General features: G+C 38.1%; 1 protein-coding gene across 3 annotated transcripts in view; it reads left to right on the top strand.

Annotated features, from left to right (window-relative positions):
- The window catches only part of Trdmt1 (tRNA aspartic acid methyltransferase 1), a 42,950-nt gene that overhangs the window by 3,663 nt on the left and 16,404 nt on the right, over positions 1–22,883 (top strand). For 2 of the 3 annotated variants that reach the window (XM_069990438.1, XM_069990439.1), the window contains exons 2-4: positions 10,383–10,492; positions 20,352–20,423; positions 21,019–21,084. In XM_069990438.1, coding sequence (XP_069846539.1) covers positions 10,437–10,492; positions 20,352–20,423; positions 21,019–21,084 — 194 coding nt within the window. In that variant the 5' untranslated portion in view covers positions 10,383–10,436. Of the gene's footprint in view, positions 1–10,382; positions 10,493–17,064; positions 17,142–20,351; positions 20,424–21,018; positions 21,085–22,883 lie in introns of all 3 variants that reach the window. The other variant, XM_069990437.1, reaches the window with a different exon arrangement.

Here is a 22,883-nt window from a genome sequence, read left to right as displayed (position 1 = left end):
TTCCACTTACTTGGTGGTCTTTAAAAGACTATAACATTGTTTAATTTTTATATTTCTTTTGATATATCTTTTTTTTTTTTTTTGCCTGTCCTGGGGCTTGAACTCAGGGCCTGGGCACTGTCCCTGAGTTTCTTTCTTTCTTTCTTTTTTTTTTTTTTTTTTTGTTGGTCGTGGGGCTTGAACTCTGGGCCTGGGCGCTGTCCCTCAGCTCTTCAGCTCAAGGCGAGCACTCTACCACTTGAGCCACAGCACCACTTCTGGACTTTTCTTTTTCTTTTTATGTGTTACTGAGGAATCGAACCCAAGGTTTCATGCATGTGAGGCAAACACTCTACCACTAAGCCACATTCCTAGCCCCCACTTTTGAGAATGTATCCAAACATTATCTATATTTATACTTGTTTTCATTTAGTTATTTCTCAAGCTCATAACCAAAAGAAGTATTAAATTATTTTGTTCTGGGGCTGGGAAGGTGGCTCAGTGGTAGAGTGCTTGCCTGACATGCATGAGGCCCTGGGTTCGATTCCTCAGCACCACATAAAAAAAGCCGGAAGTGGCACTGTGGCTCAAGTGGTAGAGTGCTAGCCTTGAGCTGAAGAGCTGAGGGATAGCTCTAGATAGGCCCAGAGTTCAAGCTCCATGACTAACAAAAAAATAAATAAAATAAATTATTTGGTTCCACGATAAAAATAGGTTCCTTTGTCTGTTTGCATTGTACTAATTATAAATGTGGTACACTCTGCGAGCATGGTGCTCTTGGCACTTGGGCTAAGGAGGAAGAAGGATTGAGAGGTCAAAGGCAGCCAAGGCTCCATAGTGAGACCTGTCTTGGAAAAAAAGAAAACAAGCAGGCAAAAATACATACAAGAGTCAGTAAGTATTTATTACAGTACCCATTTTGTACTGACTGCCCGACAATAGCACATTAGTACTCTATTTAAGAAGTTTACAAGATAACTAAATTTCATAGGCTAGCCTAGGAACTTCAGTGTAGGTGTCTTCAAGGTGAAAAGTTTGACCTCTTATTAACCATCTACTTTAAGGTGAACCTTTAGGTAGATATTCATGAACATGTAAGTATAGGCTTATTAAACCGTTTTTTTTCTCTAACAAGTGGTATTCTTAGGAATAGAAACACAATAAAAAGGGGCTGGGAAGGTAGCTCAGTGGTAGAGTGTTTGCCTTGTATGCATGAGGTACTGGGTTTGATTCCTCAGCACCACATAAACAGAAAAAGCCGGAAGTGGCACTGTGGCTAGGATGCTAGCCTTGAGCTGAACAGCTGAGCCCAGCCCAAGTTCAGGCCCCATGACCTGAGAAGAAAAAGAAAAAAAAGAAAAAAGAAACACAATAAAAAACTGAGAGCTGAATTTAGAAATCATAACTCACTCTTATGCACAATTAAGAGGCCCTTACTGGGTGCCTGGATGTACTAGTTAACAACCATATTTAAGTACAAGGAGTACCTAGATGCAGGGAGCATGGTCTGGCTCTGTCAGATAGTTTAGTCTAATGAGAGACATGCTGCCCTTGGCAAAATGTGAACTAGACTATGAACAGAGCCTGCAGTACTAAGAGGCCTTAGTGGAAGAGGTCATGGCTGAGCCGAGTAAGTCTCGAGAGACCAATAATAATAAAGAACAAAAGAGATAGAGTTAGGGGTTGGGCAACATGAGGTGAGTCTCGATACCATATACAGAATCAGTAGGATTGGGAAATATGATGAACCAGATGCTACTTGTCACTTGGTGTTCTCTGAAGGAAAAGTGTATGTGTTTGAGTGTGGTGCCTGCAAGTTGGAAGAACACAGGGTACAGTGCCAAAAGAGAAGGGTGGACACAAGTACACAGGGACCAGATTGTGCTAAGGAGTTTGGATCGTATCAAGAATGCAGTGGTGGGGCTGGGAAGGTGGCTCAGTGGTAGAGCGCTTGCCTTGCATGCCTGAGGCCCTGGGTTCGATTCCTCAGCACCACATAAGCAAAAAGAAAAAAGCCGGAAGTGGCGCTGTGGCTCAAGTGGTAGAGCGCTAGCCTTGAGCTGAAGAGCTGAAGGACAGTGCCCAGGCCCAGAGTTCAGGCCCCACGACCGGACCCCAAAAAAAAAAAGAATGCAGTGGTAACTTTGAGAAGACTTTTGAGCCTTAGGATGACTTCTTTAAAACCTAGAAGAAGCCCCAGAGAGACCCATATGTACTAATTTACTAATGTATGTTAAGAAAAATGAGTATTTCATGCTGCTTTTTTTTTTTTTTTTTTTTTTGGTCAATCATGGGGCTTGAACTCTGGGTGCTGTCCTTAAGCGCTTCAGCTCAAGGTGAACATTCTGCCTCCTGAGCCACAGTGCCACTTTTGGTGGGTAATTGGGAGATAAGAGTCTCATGGACTTTCCTACCCAGGCTAGCTTTGAACCAAGATCTTCAGATCTCAGCCTCCTGAGTAGCTACGATTATAGTCATGAGCCAATGGCACACAGCTAATGCTGTTGTTTTTTTTAATGCTTTTATTTTCCCATATTTTTATTAGCATCAAGTGGCTGTGCAAGTGGGTTTTATTTAAACACATTCATACAGTGTACTTTGATTAGACTCACCTCCTCCATCTTCCTTCATTTCCCTTACCTGCAAACTTCATTGCTCTGTTTTCCCACATGTGCAGAAAGTGTTTTCACCACCTTCAACCTCTCCACTTTTGCTCTCTTCCTTCCATACCCCAGATAGGACTGTCTCACAATCTTACTCATTTTTTTAGTGTGTGTTAATTATTCACTATGGTACTTGACATATGCATTTATAGCACTTTAATCAGACTGAGCTCCTCGCCACCACTCCCCCCCCCGCCCCCAGTTATGCTGTTATTCAGCAGCATTCAGTGAGTTTGGTTATTGATGCTGTCATTTATTTTATTTTATTGGTGCCAGTCCTGGAGCTTGAACTCTGAGCCTGGGCACTGTCCCTTTAGTGTGTTTGTCCAAAGTTAACATTCTAACACTTGAGCTACTGCTTCACTACAATTTTTTGGTACTTATTTGAAGGTAAGAGTCTCACGGACTTTTTCACCTCTGCTGGCCTCAAACTACAATCCTCAGATCTCAGCCTCCTAAGTAGCTGGGATTATAGGTGTGAGCCACTGATGTGCAGCAGTGCTGTAATTTTTAACTGACATTAGGCATTATATGTACTGGTATGCGTAGTTTATCATAAACATGTTTATTTAATATCTTTGAACGATCACATCTCTTTTCATGAGGTTTCTAAGATAGGGCTTTCTATAAGAAACAATCCCTATAAAGATTGACTTTTTCTTTTAATACACATGATTTGGAAATAAATGATCTCATCACTTTCCAGGTGAGTTTTCTCTTAATTGTTGTCGAAAGTTGATGGAAGGAAGAGTCTCTTAATTTCAGGGCAGTAAGTTATTTAAAATTATCAAATACTATTTGTAAGAATTAGGGCTTATGAATTAATAATTATTCAAAGACAAGTTAAATGGAAATGTTAGAAGTTAAAGGAGTTACTTCTGCGGGGGTGTTGTTGGTAGGGTGCTTGATTAGCAGGCACAAGGCCTCGTAGTAGACCAAACAAGTGGTAATGACCCTGGATGGAGGGCATGCTGGCTCTACCTCCCTTGTGCTTATCATTCCAAGGATTGGTAGCAAGGTCAGGAAAGGCTTATCACTGCTGCTCTCTTGGGATTATATTCCAGTCCATTTTTATTTAGTATTTTTATAGCAAAGGTTAAAATCATCCACTTTTTGTCATTTGTGAAGATACTGTCCTATTATATTACTCTAACATCTTTTGAAGATGTTTCTCCTGATCTGTCTCAAGACAAGTAGCTTATAACTCTGAACATTATCTCACTAGTCTCATTTCCTAAATTTAATAAAAATTAAAATTATCCCCATCATTAACTTATGTACTAAGTTATCTGTTAAATTTACCTGAAACATATTTCAGGTAAATGCCAGGTAGTGAATAGAAGTTTCAGTAATTACTGAGTATCTTCATGTTGACAGCTATTTTATAGACTCTCAGTTTAATTTTTAGCAGCATTTACTGCTGTAAAGCTGTTTTTCTGTGAGTTCCATTGATAAAGAGATTGAAGCTTAGAGATGATAAATAGTTTCCCAAGGCTGCCCAGCTAGTGAGTGACAGCAATTTTCCTCCCTCTGTTTTCCCCACTATCCAGTTGTGCTTCTATTTAGGACTGTTGCTGTGGAACCTAGTAACTGTGCTAAAAAGTATTGTAACCACAAGACAGATGTATTTACATTTAAAATAGAGATGGAGTTCCTCAGTTGTACTGTTCACATGTTGCATGCTTAGCACTCATCTACAATGTGAGTGACAGCTGCCACATTGAGTAGCATAGATACAGAACATTTTTATCACTGCAGAAAGTCCTATTGGATGGAGCTACTGAAGTGTCAGGTTGACAATTTCAACTACCTGTATATGGAAAAAAATCATTTTAGAGATCAGTGCATGTCCCTGGAAGCTGAGTCCACTCAGATCCTCAGGACTGAGGGTCCTGGCAGTGTTGTTTAGTGTTCTGTAGCCCCTGGCCAAAATGAGAGAGGACAGGAGAAAGAGACTGAAATGGGGAGGGGAGGCAGTACTAGCTACCTTAGCACACCGACACTATGTTTCCTGGACACTAGAAAGATTTCTTGTGTCTTAACTTCCTTTCTCAAGGTCCTCCTCAAAACCTGTTGCCTCCTTGCCTCTCTATTTCTCTATATTTCACTGTGTTTTCATGCAAATCTTGTGTGTGTGTGTGTGTGTGTGTGTGTGTGTGTGTGTGTGTGCGCGTGTGCGTGTGTGTGTGTGTGTGTGTGTGTGTGTGTGTGTGTGTGTGCCCGTGCCATGCTAACTCCCTTATTTGTGTGTGGTCCATTTTTACTTTTAATATTACTTTGACATATTTCTCTTCTGTATCAATTCTCCAGCACTGGTCTATCTTCTGGTAATTTGTTGAAAACAGCGTTTCAGTTTTGTCAGATCAGTGCCGAGGCTGCCATCAGTTCACAGATGAGAGGCGCTGCCCAGCCATGTCTTCGTGGCCTCTAATGTTTACTCAGATGTTGATAACAGTCAAGTATGTCTTGACTCAAAACATTTTTATTTCATTGAATAGTAGCTGAACTTCTAAGGAGACTTTTTTTTTTTTTTGTTAGTTGTGGGGCTTGGACTCTGAGCCTGGGCGCTGTCCCTGAGCTCTTCAGCTCAAGGCTAGTGCTCTACCACTTGAGCCACAGTAACACTTCCAGTTTTCTAGAGTCTCATGGACATTCCTGCCCGGGCAGGCTTTGAACCACTATCCTCAGATCTCAGCCTCCTGAGTAGCTAGGATTACAGGCGTGAGCCACCAGCACCCAGCTCTAAGGAGACTTTTTAAGGAAACTGAATGGTCATTGCATAGTGTTTAAACTCATTTTATGTTTTATTCATAGAAATATCATTAGTGAGTTTTGAAATGCAGAAAAGAATTAAGATCCAAAAAATGTACTTTGCTTTGCTAACAGCAGTAAAATATTTGATGCTTGCTTACTCACTTTATTTACCTACTTATTTTGCCTGTAGTACTGGGAGTTGAACCCAGGTCCTCCCTTGGTTCTACCACTTGAGCCATACTCCTAGTCCTTTGCTACTGATATTAAATTCAGAATCCTTACAGATATGTTTGAGTTTATCCTATTTCTAATTCAGCTGACACTTGGAATGAAAGGAAATAGAAATTAGCTATACTCAACCAATTGATCTCCCATTTCACAACTAGATGTCAGTGTTAACCTACCTGATTAAATGTCTCAGGTGTGCTTATAATGAGGCAATTCAAATACTTAACCTATATGGGATACAGATCAGAAAGCAAACCATGTGCCTTATTTCAAAGTGGGAGGATTAATGCTATATTTACATTTCAAATTTTTTGTGCTTCTATTTTAATCATTATGCATGAAAAATTAAAATTCTTGATTTGGTTTGGAAAACCAGGCAGAGTATAAATTTATACCTTTTTACTATTCCATCCAGAAGTCCTCCCCTATCAGAAATCGTAATCCCCTACCAGCTTTACCAGAAATCAAAGGAAAAGTATTCACATTCAAATGTAAATTTGCATTTTAGCAATCAGTTCCCATAAACAGAAACATAATGTCTTTGTCCTTTTCTTATAGATTCAGTGTGGTAATCTTTAAACACAATGGAAATTGTTTTCTCTTATCTAGAATGTCTCATTGCATTTCTCAGCTTTTTTAAAACCTATGCTTCCTATTCCTAAACCTCAAATCCAGGAACTCAAATCTCATGAACAAAAGCTGGGCAAAGTAATATATTAAAATATTGAAAGCACATCCCTCCATTCACCTTTACCAAAAGATCCCAATGGGTCCCTTTTCAGTTTTCTCTCTCCTCTGAGAATCCATGGACCATGTGATCCAGTCTTATTCTTGGATCCCTTATATGAGAGAGTTCCTATGAGAACAGTTCTACAGGAGCATCTCCAATTTGACATTTTTAGAAATATAATTTCAAAGTATGTATCTTCCACTTAAAGGTTTTCGAGAGTACATTTTTAAGCTATATGCTAGGAAATACTAAAACAAGTTATCTTTGGGGCTCACTTTAACATTTTGACAAAAATGATATGCTTTCTATTGTTACTTATAAGTTTAATTTTTTCCCTTAAAAATGGATTCATATCCAGGAACAATTCTGTTTTGAAAGACGAGCTGAATTAGTGTAATAATCTTAGTACTGATTGAATACCCTAGTCCCCAGAACCCAAGCTTTTTGAGCATCAATATGAAATCATGAGTGGAAATTCCTACTCCTGATCTCATGTTTTGGTTACAGTAAAAATGCAGGTGCACTAAAATTTTCTTTTTATAAAATTACCTTTAGCATATGTGTACAAGGTATAAATAAAGCACAAATGAGTTTTGCATTTAGTGTCCCACTCTGAAGCTATCTTATTATGACTATGCAAATGTTCTAAAGTTTGAAACACTTTTGGTTCTGGTCCCAATAATTTTGGAATTAGAATATTTAACTTGTATACCTTATATCTGCATTTTTGACCCCCCCCCTTTTTTTTTTTGGTGGTACTACAGGGGTTTGAAATTCAGTATTTTTTTTTTTAATTGGTCATGGGGTTTGAACTCTGGGCTTGGGCGCTGTCCCTGCACTGTTCAGTTCAAGGCGAGTGCTCTACTGCTTGAGCTACAGCACCACTTCCGGTTTTCTAGTGGTCTATTGGAGATAAGAGTCTCATGGACCTTTCCTGCCCAGGCTGGCTTTGAACCATGATCCTCAGATCTCAGCCTCCTGAGTAGCTAGGATTAAAGGCGTGAGCCACCAGAGCCCGGCATCTCACCCTTTCTGGAAGCAGATGTTCTACCACTTGAGCCGAGACCTCTGCCTTTATATCCATTTTTGTTTACTAATGGAAATAACTTTTTGGGTCATGCTGTCTAAAATCTGTGCATCAATCTGTGAAACTGTATGTTTATTGACTTTAAAATCCATTTATTTCTGAGAAAGAATTTTCAGTTCATCAGTTTTGGGTCTCCACTAGAAACACTCACATACAATTGCTTTTTGTCAGACTTTATGACCTGCAGGCACATAATGTACAAACATAAAATTAACTATTGATTTTGGTATAGATTTAGTACATCACTCTGAATTTTTAGTCAGCCTGAGAAAGAGGTGAAACTCATGTTAACCAATTCCAGGCAGACCTGTGTACTGCATAAATAGTGAAAATGTAAGCACAGCAGACTGATGAAAGTAGGTCTGGTTTAGAAAACAATAAAATACTATGGTGAATGTTTATTTAATCTGTTTTTTTTTCCAGTTCTGGGGCTTGAACTCGGCCTGGGCACTGTCCTTGAGCTGCTTCTGCTCAAGGCTAGCCTCTACCACTTGAGCCACAGCCCTTCTTCCCCTTTTTCTGTGGTACTGAGGAATTGAACCCAGCGCTTCATGCATGATAGGCAAACACTCTACCACTAAGCCACATTCCCAGCCCCTGATCTTGAGTGTCAATAGTTTACTTGTTGAACTGAATTATACATTTTGTGATTTTTTTTTTTCAGATTAATCTTCAAATAATGATTTTTCTTTGGTCTAGAAGCCTTCTTAATTTATGTCTCAAGATCTTTCTGTTGTTTTTGACAAAGATAAAATTCATAACCTATTGTTTATACTCAAGCAATTAAGCCCCTGTTCAATTTAGATTCAGTTGGAGGTGGCTAATTGTGGTATTACTGATTAGACTCAAGGTTTGCAATTTCCCATAAGCATAGGGGATGGTACTTTCTAGAAGACTATCTAGGGAATCTGAGTTATTTAAACCTAAGAGGCACTGGTAAATATTTTCTTGGAGACATCTATGCTCTCTTTTCCTCTGGCTTCATCTCGTCTAGAGTTCAGTGTAAGGTCACATTTTTTTTTTCTTTTTCTGATTAGATATGAGCCTTTCTCCTGCAATCTGGTTTTATTTCCAGCATTTGTTGCTAACATTCTAGATCCTTACCCTGGAATTTTTCTATCTGCTTTTTAAAAAATGTTTGTTCTGATTTAAGGTCACCACCAATCAGCAGATAGCTATTATTAAAGAAATAACCACTATGTCTGTGAATATATGCTCCAACGTGGTAGCTATCAAGGAAAAAATTAGTCAATACTCAGGATGTGTAGAATTCAATACTGTAAAGTACTATTAGTACAGTAGCTCTGAACATCCCTATCTTGAAACTGCATATGTCAGGAGCATTACTGTCACAAAGTTACTGTTGTCTCATTAAAATGGCTCTCCAGAGATAAGATCTTATTTCATGCTCTTGAATACTTGAGTGCTGGATACATCCTGCTCCCCAGTGCTGCCCAACTTCCACTAAAAATACACTGCCTCTCAACAAATATAAAAAATTTCATTTTGTCACTCTAATTCAGCACATTATGGGCTCTTTGGGGTTTGGGAGAGTTACTATAATTTTTATTTTGTTTTCTGGGCCTCATTTGCTTTGATGGAGGTGTAATTTTCACTAAATTAAAGGCAGAAACATATCAGATCATACAAGGATTTAAATATAAGAGACTACAATGCAGGATTGACCTAGTACATCTCCACATCAACTGAGCTGTGTAATGGATGTGCAGGAATATAAAATTTTTGTTTCTGAAATTTCTTTTGGTTTTTAAATTTTTACTATGTTTTTGACCATGCCTGGTTAAAAAAAAACAACCTCATATAATTCCACAAATAAGGTAGGCTTACTGTATTTGAATCTATTGTTGTAACGTTTTAGTGTTTTCTTTAATGATTTGCTTAACTTTCAACTATTTTTAGTTTCTAAGCTTTTTCTATTGTGTCCTGATTTTGCACATGGTCGACGTAATTGGTTTTATATAGATTTGGGGGAAGAAGGTGGTGATTGCAAAGAATAGCAGCAGCTACAATTTCAGAGTTCAGATTGTGACTGCAATCTAAGAACATATTGAAATTCTCAGCATCTGAAGGCTAATGATAGCATTCCTTTACAGTTACATTCCATATTCTTGTATTCTCCTCTCTATGTCTCTGGATGGTTTACACTTGGCTACCAATGAATTCCTCACCTTATTAAAAAATTTATCTAGGCTTCAAACAGGTAAATTTAAGCTATGGTAATTTTATATCAATAAAGCTCTTATGAAAAAAGCCACAGGGCTGGGAAGGTGGCTCAGTGGTAGAGCACTTGCCTTGCATGCATGAGGCCCTGGGTTCGATTCCTCAGCACCACATAAGCAAAAAGAAAAAAGCCAGAAGTGGTACTGTGACTCCTGTGGTAGAGCGCTATCCTTGAGCTGAAGAGCTGAGGGACAGTGCCCAGGCCCAGAGTTCAGGCCCCCCAACAGGACCCCCAAAAAAAAAGAAAAAAGAAAAAAGCCAAAAAACTTACACAGAAACATTTCAGATGTGTGATATTTTATTTATATGAAATTTCAATTAGAATATACTTTCATTTAGGATATATTATGTTTATTTTTTTTTAACTTAGGAAAAATTTCTAGTTGTCTCATAAGTATATATCTTAATGAGAGAAGAAGCTAAATATAAGAAGCAATAACTGCAATTTAAATCTTATTTTTGGCCCTGAAACTCTGGTAGAGAATTGAGCCACAGCATATTTTCCAATATTTTGTTTCATGCCTGGCTTCTCCTGGCCTGGCTCCTTCTTGCCTGGTCCTCCATTGATGGGTTGACAACTGGCTAGATAAAATTAAGGAAAGCCATCCATTCCTAAATTCTGCACTTTTAGCTTTTCTCTGTGATGAACCAACTGTTCCTAAGGAGTATTCTTTTTACGACATTCCATTTATCATTACAGAAAGTTGTGTCCATGCACAAGTGGTAGCAGCCATCGATGTAAACACTGTCGCTAATGAAGTCTACAAGCATAGTTTTCCTCACACACAGTTGCTGGAGAAGACAATTGAAGTAAGTAATTCGTATTATTAAAAAAACATATGTAACCAGAAAATGGATTGAAAAACACTCCCAAATCCTGGTTTCTCTTGGCTTAATTGGATGATGCATCGTGAAAATCATAAAAGTTTAGAAGGCAATTAATGGTTTCTATTTTATTAGAAGATAAAAAATGTGTCTTTGTTCCCCATAGTGGAATATTATGTACTACAATATGTGGATCTAGTCACATTGCTTTTGTTTTCTGTTTGAGGCTATTACTAATAAAGTTGCTATGAACATTCATGTACAAGTTTTTGTGTGAATTTTTAAATGTTCATCTTATGGGTAAATATTTAGGAGTCGAATTGCTGTATTATGTGGCAATTTTCCTTAAATGTATGAGAAGATAAAACTTTTCCAAAGTTTACTTTAACCATTTTACATTCCTATTGTCAATGTTTCAGGAGAAATTTAATTTACTTGCCAAGATTTGTTATTAGTCATCCTGTTTTAATCATCCAAGTGAACAGAAAGGGTGTGTGACTTAAATTGCATTTCCCTCATGGCAAATAATATTGACTACCTTTTCATGTGTTTATGGGCTATTTTTGTGTTTTCTTTTCCAATAAATTTCTTGGATATCTGGCTTCCAGAACGTTCTTAGTACTCTAAAAGGTAACCTTAGCAACATTCTCTATTCCTACTTCAACTCCTACAGGACAGCAATCTATGTCTTCTCTTGATGGATTTTTTTTCTAAACATTTGATATAAATAGACTAATATAAGCCCTATTGTCTAGGTTCTGTTGCTTAACATGTTTTCAAAGTTCATTTGCATTGTAGCATGAACAGTATTTAATTTATTTTTATTGATACAGTTTCATTTATGAACTTACTATACTTTTTGAAAAAAAATTGTTTTATGCTTTAAAATTCTTTTCTCAATCACTGAAAAATGGGAACATATTGAATGCCATGGCTAATGCTTGTAATGTTAGCTTCTCAGGAGACTGAGATTTGATGAATAAGGTTTGAAGCCAGCCTGGGCTTTGTGAGATTTTTATCTCCAATTAACCAACAAAAGGCTGGTAGTGGAACTGAGGCTTGAGTGGCAGAATGCTAGCCTTGAGCAAAAGTGGTAAGTAAGGGACAGTACTCAGGCATTGATTTCAAAACCCCAGGACTGTAGTAACTAATCAAATAAATAAGTAAGGGGAACATATTTCAGCTGTATGATTAGCAGAAGATAAAAGGTAGTAAGATTTAGTCATTCATTCATTCATTCATTTTTAGTCATGGGGCTTGAACTCAGGGCCTGGGCGCTGTCCTGGAGCTTTATCTCTCAAGGCTAGCACTGTACCATTTTGATCCACAGCGCCACTTCTGGATTTCTGGTGGTTAATTGGAGATAAGAGTCTCACCGATTTTTTTGCCCAGGCTGGCTTTGAAACTCCATCCTTAGATCTCAGCCTCCTGTGTAGCTAGGATTACAGGGATGCGCCTCCAGTGCCTGGCTAGTAATATTCATTCAGTGAAGAATTTTACCCATGAATATCATAGAGGGTACATGGTTCGCATCATCTTGGTAGTAACCAATAACAATGCATTTCAGAAACATCATGTCAATATAGCTTTCTCATGAAGACTGAACAAGTTTATACATGGAAGGAAGAAAGATACTATTAATGTATAATTTTGAATGGACTCTAATGCAGATTATGTACATTTAGATTCATATATCTATAATATATTCAGTGTATTATATAATATTCAGTATATTATATATCATATATATTTTTTTTTTGGTCGGTCGTGGGGCTTGAACTCTGGGCCTGGGCGCTGTCCCTCAGCTCTTCAGCTCAAGGCGAGCACTCTACCACTTGAGCTACAGTGCCACTTCCGGTTTTCTGGTGGTTTATTGGAGATAGGAGTCTCACGGTCTCTCCTGCCCGGGCTGGCTTTGAACCAGGATCCTCAGATCTCAGCCTCCTGAGTAGTTAGGATTACAAGAGTGAACCACCAGCACCCGGCAGTAATACATTTTGATTCTAATATTTCCACATAAGAAGTATATTTTATATATATATATACATATATATGTCATATATGTCATATATATACATATATATGTGTATATATATATATATACATACGACATTTATATAATGGTTGAATCAGGCTAGTTGACATATTCTCCACCTCACATTCTTACCACTTTTTATTGTGTGATCCTTTCACAATGTCAAGCACAGAACACATTAATGTTAACTGTAGTTCCTATGCTGTACAGTGGCAACTCACACACATTTTCCTACTGTGTGCTCTTTGACCACCATCTTCCTACCCTCCTTCCTTAGGTCTAACCTCTGGGAACCACCCTTTTATTCTCTGGGTTTGACTTACTTAGATTCCATGTGTGAGACGGTGTAGCACTGGTTGTAAGTTTTGTGGGTTTTGTTTTACCCTGTGTCTTCAGATTCATTTGTTACCTCCTGTATCTTCTAATTTCTTCACTCCTGTTCTTTGTAATGAAATCCTTGAAGGGAAAGTGTGGCATGTCTATGTCTAATATATAAAAATAACTGAGGGCCACATTCAAACAGAGGATAGAGGGTTAATGGAGAACTTAAGAGTAATGAGAGGTTTAGGAATCTTAAATTTTATACAGCAACATAATAATCATTTAAATAGTTACTTCATTCAATGAATTGAATCCTTAGGGGGAATACAAACATGAGTAACATATATTCTTTGCTATCAAAAATATTTACTAGGGCTGGGAAGGTGGCTCAGTGGTAGAGCGCTTGCCTTGCATGCATGAGGCCCTGGGTTCAATTCCTCAGCACCACATAAACAAAAAGAAAAAAGCTGGAAGTGGCACTGTGGCTCAAGTGGTAGAGCGTTAGCCTTGAGCTGAATAGCTGAGGGACAGCGCCCAGGTCCAGAGTTCGGGCCCCATGACCGGACCCCCCCCCAAAAAAAAAATTTACTGTTAAGAAATTATACCAATAACTAATTCTTTTGGGGACTTCTGATTGAATATGACATCATAAAGATATTTCTAAAATTCTAATCCTTACATAATAGTAATAAGAAAAAATGATGGGAAAAGATAAGGATGAAAATACAATGTTAATGAAGATGGGTTTAGCCATAAGCAGACACAAAAAAAGAAAACTTCAAGTAAATGTCTCAAATGCTATGAAAATAGGACAGAATTAAAGATGAGAAATTTTCCTCTACATATCTTGTGCAAAATCAAAAAAGAAAGAATGACAATTAACAAACAGGAAAAAAAATACTCTGTACTTTTTTGTCAGTAACAACAGGAGACATTTCAAACCCCAATCACTAGGCTGAAAGCTTCATCTCAACATGGATAGCCTTCACACTCACCCTGAAGGTAAAAAACATAGATTAGACACAGCCTGTTCTTGTTAAGAAATCTAACAGGCTTTGACCAGGGACAAAGGATCTGAGAGGAAGCTCATTTTCCCCATCTTGAGTCTTAACTCTTTACTTTCAAGTGGCCTCCATTAAAAAATGAATGGTAAACCAAATTCTGTTAGCCTGAGGCCTGATCATGGTTCAGTCCCAGCCTGTGCAGAAAAGGTACCAGAGACCCATCTCTCAAAGAAGAGCTAGACACTGTGAAGTCTGACATAGATGGAGCCTGTTCATGCTTGCACATGGGCAAGAAGCAGCATCCTATCTCAAGAATATTATGCACAAGTCAGGGATGGAGGTATGACTCAGGTTCAGAATCCCTATTTAGCAAGCATAAGTCCTTGAGTTCAAATCTCACTACCATCCAAAAAAGTGAATATAATTAGAAAGGAACTAGTTGGATGTTATGGTTACTATTTTCATTTCTATTACTATTTTTATTTTTCATAGTACAGGGGGTTTGAACTTAGGGCCTCACTCTTTCTTGACAGGCATTCTACCACTTAAGCCACTCCATCAGCCTTTCTTCTGTTGATTACTTTTGAGATAGGGTCTTACTTTATGCCAGAATCAGCCTGGCCTGTCATCCTCCTGTTTGTATTTCCTTGTCTTGCTAGGATAACAGGCATGTACCATTACACTCAATTATTGTACTTCCCCTATAGCAGGGATATATACAGGTATACATCACTGTGCCTGCTCACCTGGGCTTCAACCATGATCTCCCAATCTATATCTCCCAAGTAACTAGGGTTAAATGTGCCTAGATATACTTAGTTGTTCATTTTTATCTTTATTTTATTGTTTGGGATGGTCCTGGGACTTGAACTCAGGGCTTAGGAGCTGTCCCTGAGCTTCTTTGGACCCAAACCTATCACTCTCCCACTTTGAGCCACAGCACCAAGTCTGGTTTTCTGGTGGTTAATTGGAGATAAGAGTCTCATGGACTTTCCTGCTTGGGATGGCTTTGAACCATGATCCTTAAATATTAGCCTCCTGAGTCTAGGATTACTGGCGTGAGCCCCTAGCACCTAGTATTAAAAAAAAAAAAAAAAAGATAAATATAGCCTACTCAGGAGGCTATATTCTATAGTATAGAAATAATGTCAACATTGGATAAAAAGGGGAAAGAAGGTTCAAAATATGCTTCTAGCAAACAGATGAAACTGTCAGCTCATGAAATTAGTATTGTCAGAAACTCATCAAAACTCAGAGAGAACTGAGCTGGCAGGGGTCAGAGCAGTGGAACAAAGCAATAAGTCTGAAATGAAAATTAAGTTTTATTCACTGTGATTGTATTAGCAAGAATTTAAAACCAGAGAAAACACCCACCTTCCCTATTCCATGCAGTCCCATGGAATAATGCAAATGTACCATGGGGGTTAGGAGAGTGAGGAGAGTAAGGCACTGTGTTCAAGAGCAAAACCATTCTCAAGGTATCTTCCTCCTCTGGCTGGCTGAGGCCTTGGCAGGTGACTTCTGCTCTAGTCATTGGTGGTTTTTATATTTCTCGTTTAGTACTATGCCTGGCATGTAATAGGTACCCTAAAATATGAATCGTTTGTTAGCATTGCTTAATGAATAATAGATTGTCCCTATAAAATGCACAAAGAAATAATAAGCAATACTGACAAAAGATACAAGGAGTTTCAAAGTTGATAATACATCAGATGGATTTCATCACACACAAAAAATAGAAGTAGGGGGGAGGGTGGGAAGGGATGGGAAGGGCAAACAAAGGAGGAGCCTACGATGCTTGATAAGAAATGTACTCATTATCTCGCCCATGTAATTGTAACCCCTCTGTACAGTATTTTCACAATAAAAAATAAATAAAAATTAAAAACAAAAAATAGAAGTAATAGAAAGTTAAGTTATAGTGATAATTGGTAGTCCTCACAAAAGGTCTAATTATCATATATATGCAAATCTAAAATAACTTAAGAGTTCCTAGGTCAAGATATCCCTTTGGGCTGGGAAGGTGGCTCAGTGGTAGAGTGCTTGCCTTGCATGCATGAGGCCCTGGGTTCGATTCCTCAGTACCACATAAGAAAAAGCCAGAAGTGTCGCTGTGGCTCAAGTGGTAGAGCACTCGCCTTGAGCTGAAGAGCTGAGGGACAGCACTAAGCCCAGAGTTCAGGTCCACGACCCGCAAAAAAAAAAAAAAAAAAGATATCCCCTCAATAAGCTTTTATTATATACTACAAAATATGAATAAGATCATTATTTATATATGATTATATGTTATATATAATTTATAATATATTATTAAATAGGATCATTGAAATCTTGTTTACAATCTAGAAGTTTAAAATTTGGAAGTTCTTTTCCTTCCTTCCTTCTTTCCTTCCTTCCTTCCTTCTTTCTTTTTCTTTCTTTCTTTTTCCTTTCTTTTTCTTTCTTTCTTTCTTCTCCCTCCCTCCTTTCTTTCTTTCTTTCTTTCTTTTTTTCTTCCTTCCTTCCTTCCTTTCTTTCTTTTCGTTCTTTTCTTTCTTTTCTTTTTTTCTTTCTTTTTCTGTTCCTAGGGCTTGAATTTTGGGCCTGGGCATAATCCCTGAACACCTTTTGCTCAATGCTATCACTCTACCACTTGAGACACAATGCCACTTCCAGCTTTTTCTGTGATTACTTTGAGGTAAGAGTCTCATGGGCTTTTCTGCCTGAGCTGGCTTCCAACGTGATCTTCAGATCTCAGCTTCCTGAGTAGCTAGGATTACAGGCATGAGCCGACAGTGACTGGCTTCTTTGGAAGTTCTTTGTGCACAGTGTCAAAACAGTAAAGTAATTGTAGATAGTAGAAAATGAGGCCTTATTCTATTTCTGACAGATCAGAGATTACATGACAATGAGGATAACTGAGCAATGTATTAGCAAAATAAAACAGTTATTGATAAATAGATACTTCTCTTCCTCCTCCTCCTCCTCCTCTTCCTCCTCCTTCTTCTTATTATATGGTTGTACAAAGGGATCCTAAGTGCCCAAATCAATTATAAGTACAATACTTCTTGGTCATTGTCACCCTTTCTTTTTTTTTTTTTGCCTATTTTGCCGCTCTTGTCCCTTCCCTCAAGTTACATAGTTCATTTTTTAACCTAATATACATTGAGTATTTGTGTTTTAATATTCTTTTTCACCCATAAATGTTTGCTCTTTAGGGTATTACATTGGAGGACTTTGACAAATTATCTTTCAATATGATTTTAATGAGCCCTCCGTGTCAGCCATTCACAAGGTATGGTAAGTCTTCCTCTGTTCAGAAAGAATGCGTGAGGCCCTGGGTTTCATCTTTAACATTCCCTACTCCCTCCCTACTAAAGAGAAGAAATGCGCCAGGTGCTGGTAGCTCATGCCTTTAGTGCTGGCTACTCAGAAGACTAAGATCTGAGGATTTTGAAGCCAGCCCAGGCAGGAAAGTCCATGATACTTACATCTCTGATACAAGTGGAGGTAGAGCCGTTTCTCAAGTAGTAGAGTTTTAGCCTTCAGCAAAAACAGTTTAAGGAAAGCACCTAGGCCCTGAGTTCGAACACTGAGCTCCCTCCCGGCCACACATGTGTGTATATTTATATACATACACACAAACACAAAGAAGAAGAAAGGCACAAAATCTATTTGGGGAGGTAATAAACTGTATTTTTTTTTGGGGGGGGGGGTCCGGTCATGGGGCCTGAACTCTGGGCCTGGGCGCTGTCCCTCAGCTCTTTAGCTCAAGGCTAGTACTCTACCACTTGAGCCACAGCGCCACTTCCGGCTTTTATTCTTTTTGTTTATGTGGTGCTGAGGAATCGAACCCAGGGCATCATGCATGCAAGGCAAGCATTCTACCACTGAGCCACCTTCCCAGCCCCTAAATTGTAATTTTATATTTTGAAAAATTTTATAGGTAATTCTTTTATTCATATTAAATCAGACTCAGTTATAGTCAGATGAGCAAAATAATTTGATTATCAATAGATATGCAAGAATATACTCTTGGGGCTGGGAAGGTAGCTCAGCGGTAGAGTGCATGCCTTGCAAGCATGAGGTCTTGGGTTCGATTCCTCAGCATCACATAAACAGAAAAAGCCGGAAGTGGCGCTGTGGCTCCAGTGGTAGAGCGCTAGCCTTGAGCTGATGAGCTGAGGGACAGTGCCCAGACCCAGAGTTCAGGCCCCATGACTGGCAAAAAAAAAAAAAATAGAATATACTCTTTGTGTCTCCCTAAGCTGCAACATTCTTTTTATTATTATCATTATTTTTTTTTTTTTGGTGCCAGTTCTCAAGGCCTGGACACTGTCCCTGAGTTTTTATGCTCAAGGCTAGTACTCTGCCACTTTGAGCCACAGCTCCACTTCTGGTTTTCTAGTGCTTAATTGGAGATAAGAATGTCATGGAGGGCTGGGAATGTGGCTTAGTGGTAGAGTGCTTGCCTAGCATGCATGAAGCCCTGGGTTCGATTCCTCAGTGCCACATAAACAGAAAAGGCCAGAGGTGGCGCTGTGGCTCCAAGTGATAGAGTGCTGGCCTTGAGCAAAAGAAGCATAGGGATAGTCCCAAACTGAGTTTAAGCCCCAGGACTAGTCAAAAAAAAAAAAAAAAAAAGGGTCTCATGGACTTTCCTGCCCAGAATGGCTTTGTACCTCAATCCGTAGATCTCAGCCTCCTGAGAAACTAGGATTATAGGATTACAGGCATGAACCACTGGCATGTGGCTTGCAACATTCATTTCTGATCCAAATCACCTTAATTTATTTATAAAAAATGATTGATTATTCTAGTATTAATAAAAATGAATTTCCATAATATTTAAGTTGCAAATTACTTAGCTGTAAAATTTAGCTAGTCTAGAGTGCATTTGTGCATTGTACATTCCTTAAATTGACACATGCATTTAATCTAATTTTTCTTAGCAGCATTATAATTGTTCATTAAAGCAATTACATTGTGGTTACTTAGCTATGTGTTTCAAGGAATCACTTTTTACAAAATTTTTGACTAATTCATCTTCACTTAGGCATTTAAAAATATTTTTATTATTTAAATACTAATAATAGTAATCCTCTAAGTGTCTTTCATAGAATATGTCATTTTGTTTAATAAGTGTATGGCAGGGCAGACATTACTGTTGTTATTTTACATGTGGGAAACTGAGACATAGAAAGGTTAAGGAACTAACCATGTTAATGTTTTAATGTACATAACTTCAAATGGAAGATTACATGTAACAAATACCTGTTTCTAGTGATAGTCTCATGCTCTCTTACTGTGTATTTATGTTCCATACATTGCTTCTGGTACTATAGTTCCTGTCCTGGAGTGAGGCTTATAGTCTAGTAGAAGAAAATGATATATAATTTTGATATCAATTATTTAGTGTCAGAATATTGAAGGTGCCATGAGAGCATAGAGGCAAAAATGGCTTGCTGCCTACCAGAAGAAATTCTTTTAGGTGATGTGTGAGCTGTCTGAAAGCAGATTAGAAGTTTATCAGAGAAGGCAGAGAACATTCCATATAAAGATGGCTCAGTGCATGTGCAAGAATGTGGCCTGTTATGGACATAAGTGGAGATACATACTTACATACCTCAGCACTGTAGGGCAGCATACATTACAGCACACATATCACATCTGTATTAGCCCAACTCCAGGTGCTAATGGCAGCAGCAACTGACTCTGTACTTGTCAGCTAAAAATTGAGAGCTAAAAATTTCCTCAGAATCTGTTTATGTCCCATTTAATCTCCTAGCTAAGCTCCAGATCCACTGGTGTTTTCTGCCCTGCAGTATGAGGAAATTGATAAGTGATGTCAAGTAACTTATTTAAGATAGGAGGCTAACAGGCACCAAGGTTTTAAACCCTAGTCCTCTGTTCCTGTTATGCAGGCCCATCTAAATCTTCTTTGAACCTTGATCATGTCATGAACCTTCCTTGGGAGATTTATTTGCTAGCCCAAGTACTACCTGTTTACATGACTTGATCTGATCCTAGTTAGTCTGACCAAGTTGTAACTCTGCATATAGAATCAAGCCTTCAGATTAAGTGTCTGTTTACATTGGACAAAAATACCTCAGTATTGCTTATTATTTAATCTGCTTAAGTGGTGGTTATGGCCAATGCCATAGGTAATGACCTCCTTGCTCTCTTACCCAGTCACCTCTTGCTGTCTTATCTGAGTAGAGCAAAAGATGCCATCATCACATTATACATATGTATGTGAATTTTCCCTAAATAAATGATTTTAAGAGAGTAATTGATTTTTCTTCCCATTGGTTTCTTATTCTTGTTTCATGTAAGTTTTTTGGACAGATTACTTTGAAAAAATGAATTTTCATCATGTTTATTATGTGTGTAAGACTGACTTTTATTTTTAATTCCTAGTTTTGATTTTTTTAACTTGGATTAAAAAACTGGTATATTTATATGAAATTATTGATGAACTTCTTTGTTTTTTTAATCCCTATAGAATTGGCCTGCAGGGTGATATGAGTGATCCAAGGACAAATAGCTTCTTACATGTCCTGGATATCCTTCCAAGGTGAAAACTTAGATTTTTTTTTTAAAGACTTATCTTAAATGTATGTAAAACTATGGCTCTGGAAGAATGTGATGCTTGTCATTTTATAGGTATTTGGAGTTCATATATACTTCCTTCCTACTTTATCATCTTTTCAATGACTAATTAATGTAACTGAATGTGCCAGGATTTAGTCAGGGTTTGCCATCACAGAGAGAGATGAATCTACACTAGCTAAATTGCATTGCCTCTGCTCATAGCAATGCAAATGGTGTTCATATCAGGGAATGTTGTTACCCAAGGCCTAGAAACGCCTGCAAACTCTAGGTGCATTATATTCTCTGTAAATAGCATCCCTTTGAGTAGGGCAATGCAGTGGCTTGACTCTGCAAACCCAGGTTCAGAGACAAGTTCGAATGGAGATTAACATTTTCAAGTGTGAACTTTGCCATGTTTATGTGCCATGTTTATGGAGAAAAATTAGTAAAATATAGATTATCTCTATCATAAAATATTCATTTATAATAAAAAGAGTTCAGAAAATTACCTCATTCTTATAAGTAGTGATTTTTTGTTTTCTTTATCATGAAATATCTGTAACTGCTTTGTTTTTTAGATTACAGAAATTACCAAAATATATCCTTCTGGAAAATGTTAAAGGGTTTGAAGTATCTTCTACAAGGTAAGAAAATATCTGTCAGTAGGAAGTGTCATGAATAAAGATCTCAAAAATGAACATGTATATTCTGATATTTTAAATAGGTTACATATTTATTAGTATTGAGTTTGACTAACAATTTGCAGCTTTGCAAAGTTTGATTCTACTTATTCTTTCCCATTTTGAAATATTATCCTTTTTGTAAAAATGATATTTCTAGGATTAGTGCCTATCTCTTTTGAAGTAAAAATGTTCTGATTAACATAAAACCTTGTTTCCATTTCTTGGAGTTCATTTCAATAATCATTGTTTTATATCATCATATGCCCATAGCTATTGAACCTTTGTGATCGTCTCCTAAGAATACCCTCTTTTGGGGACTGGGAATATGGTTTAGTAGTAGAATGCTAGCCTAGCATGCATAAAGCCCTGAGTTCGATTCCTCAGTATCACATAAACAGGAAAAGCTGGAAGTGGCACGGTGTCCTAAATGGTAGAGTACTAGCCTTGAGCAAAAGAAGCTTAGGGAGCTGGGCACTGGTGGCTCATGCCTGTAATTGTAGCTACTCAGGAGGCTGAGATCTGAGGATCGCGGTTCAAAGCAGGAGAATCCATATGAGACTCTTTTTTTTGGGGGGGGGGTCCAGTCATGGGGCCTGAACTCTGGGCCTGGGCACTGTCCCTCAGCTCTTCAGCTCAAAGCTAGCGCTCTACCACTTGAGCCACAGCGCCACTTCCAGCTTTTTTCTTTTTGCTTATGTGGTGCTGAGGAATCGAACCCAGGGCCTTGAGCATGCAAGGCAAGCGCTCTACCACTGAGCCACCTTCCCAGCCCCCATATGAGACTCTTATCTCCAATAAACCACCAGAAAACCGTAAGTGGCACTATGGCTCAAGTGGTAGAGCGCTAACCTTGAGCTGAAGAGCTGAGGGACAGTGCCCAGGCCCAGAATTTAAGCCCTAGGTCTGGTAAAAAAAAAAAAAAAGAAAATAAAAAAATATCCTCCTTTGGTCTGTGTGAATCTCTTGCGTCCTGTATAATTTATTATGTCCACGTCTATTTTTTTGTGTTTTACCATCCAGTGTGTTTACCTGTAGATTTATAGGCACTTTTTAGTTACAACAAATGAGGGAAACATGCAACTGATGTTTCTTTGGGTCTGGCTTACTTTGCTTAATATAATTTTTTCCAAGTCTTTCTATTTCCTTACAAATGGGGCAATGTCATTTTTTTCTGATGGAAGTATAGAATTTCATTTTCTTGATCCATGCATCTGCTGAGGGGCATCTGGGTTGATTCTATATTTTGGCTATGGTCAACAATGCTGCATTGAACATGATTGTGCTAGTAGTTTTAATGTGGCCTTGTTTGTGGTCTATTGGATAAATGCCTGGGAGTAGAATTGCTGTCTTAGAAACAAGAGGTTTTATGTTATTTTGCTTCTAGTTTGTTTTTTCTTTGTCACTGCTTTTAATTTCTGTACCTTTTGTCTTGTATGTAAGTTTATCTGTGGAAGAATAAGGGGGAACACAGAAATGGTGGGACAAAGGGTGAACAAATGCAGCAGTGACACTTGCTAGACACTATGTTGAAAATTAACTATACAGGTCGAGAGGGGAAAACTGGAAGAAAAGAAGGAGAGAGGAACCTAACTGTAACTCCTCTGTATATTACCTTTACAATAACAATAAGGTAAAATAATAATAAAAATAATTTTTAAAGTAATAAATATAATCAATTTGCTTGCAAAAAAAGTTCTGATTAAGAACAGATTGTGAGCTGGATGCCAGTGGCTGAGGCTGCAATCCTATGATCAGGGTTT

The sequence above is a fragment of the Dipodomys merriami genome, unplaced genomic scaffold, assembly GCF_024711535.1.
Source record: "Dipodomys merriami isolate MVZ:Mamm:240054 unplaced genomic scaffold, mDipMer1.0.p SCAF_4, whole genome shotgun sequence".
Classification (NCBI taxonomy): domain Eukaryota; kingdom Metazoa; phylum Chordata; class Mammalia; order Rodentia; family Heteromyidae; genus Dipodomys; species Dipodomys merriami.
Note: the sequence above shows the minus strand (reverse complement) of the source record. Positions and strands in the feature narration are given on the sequence as shown.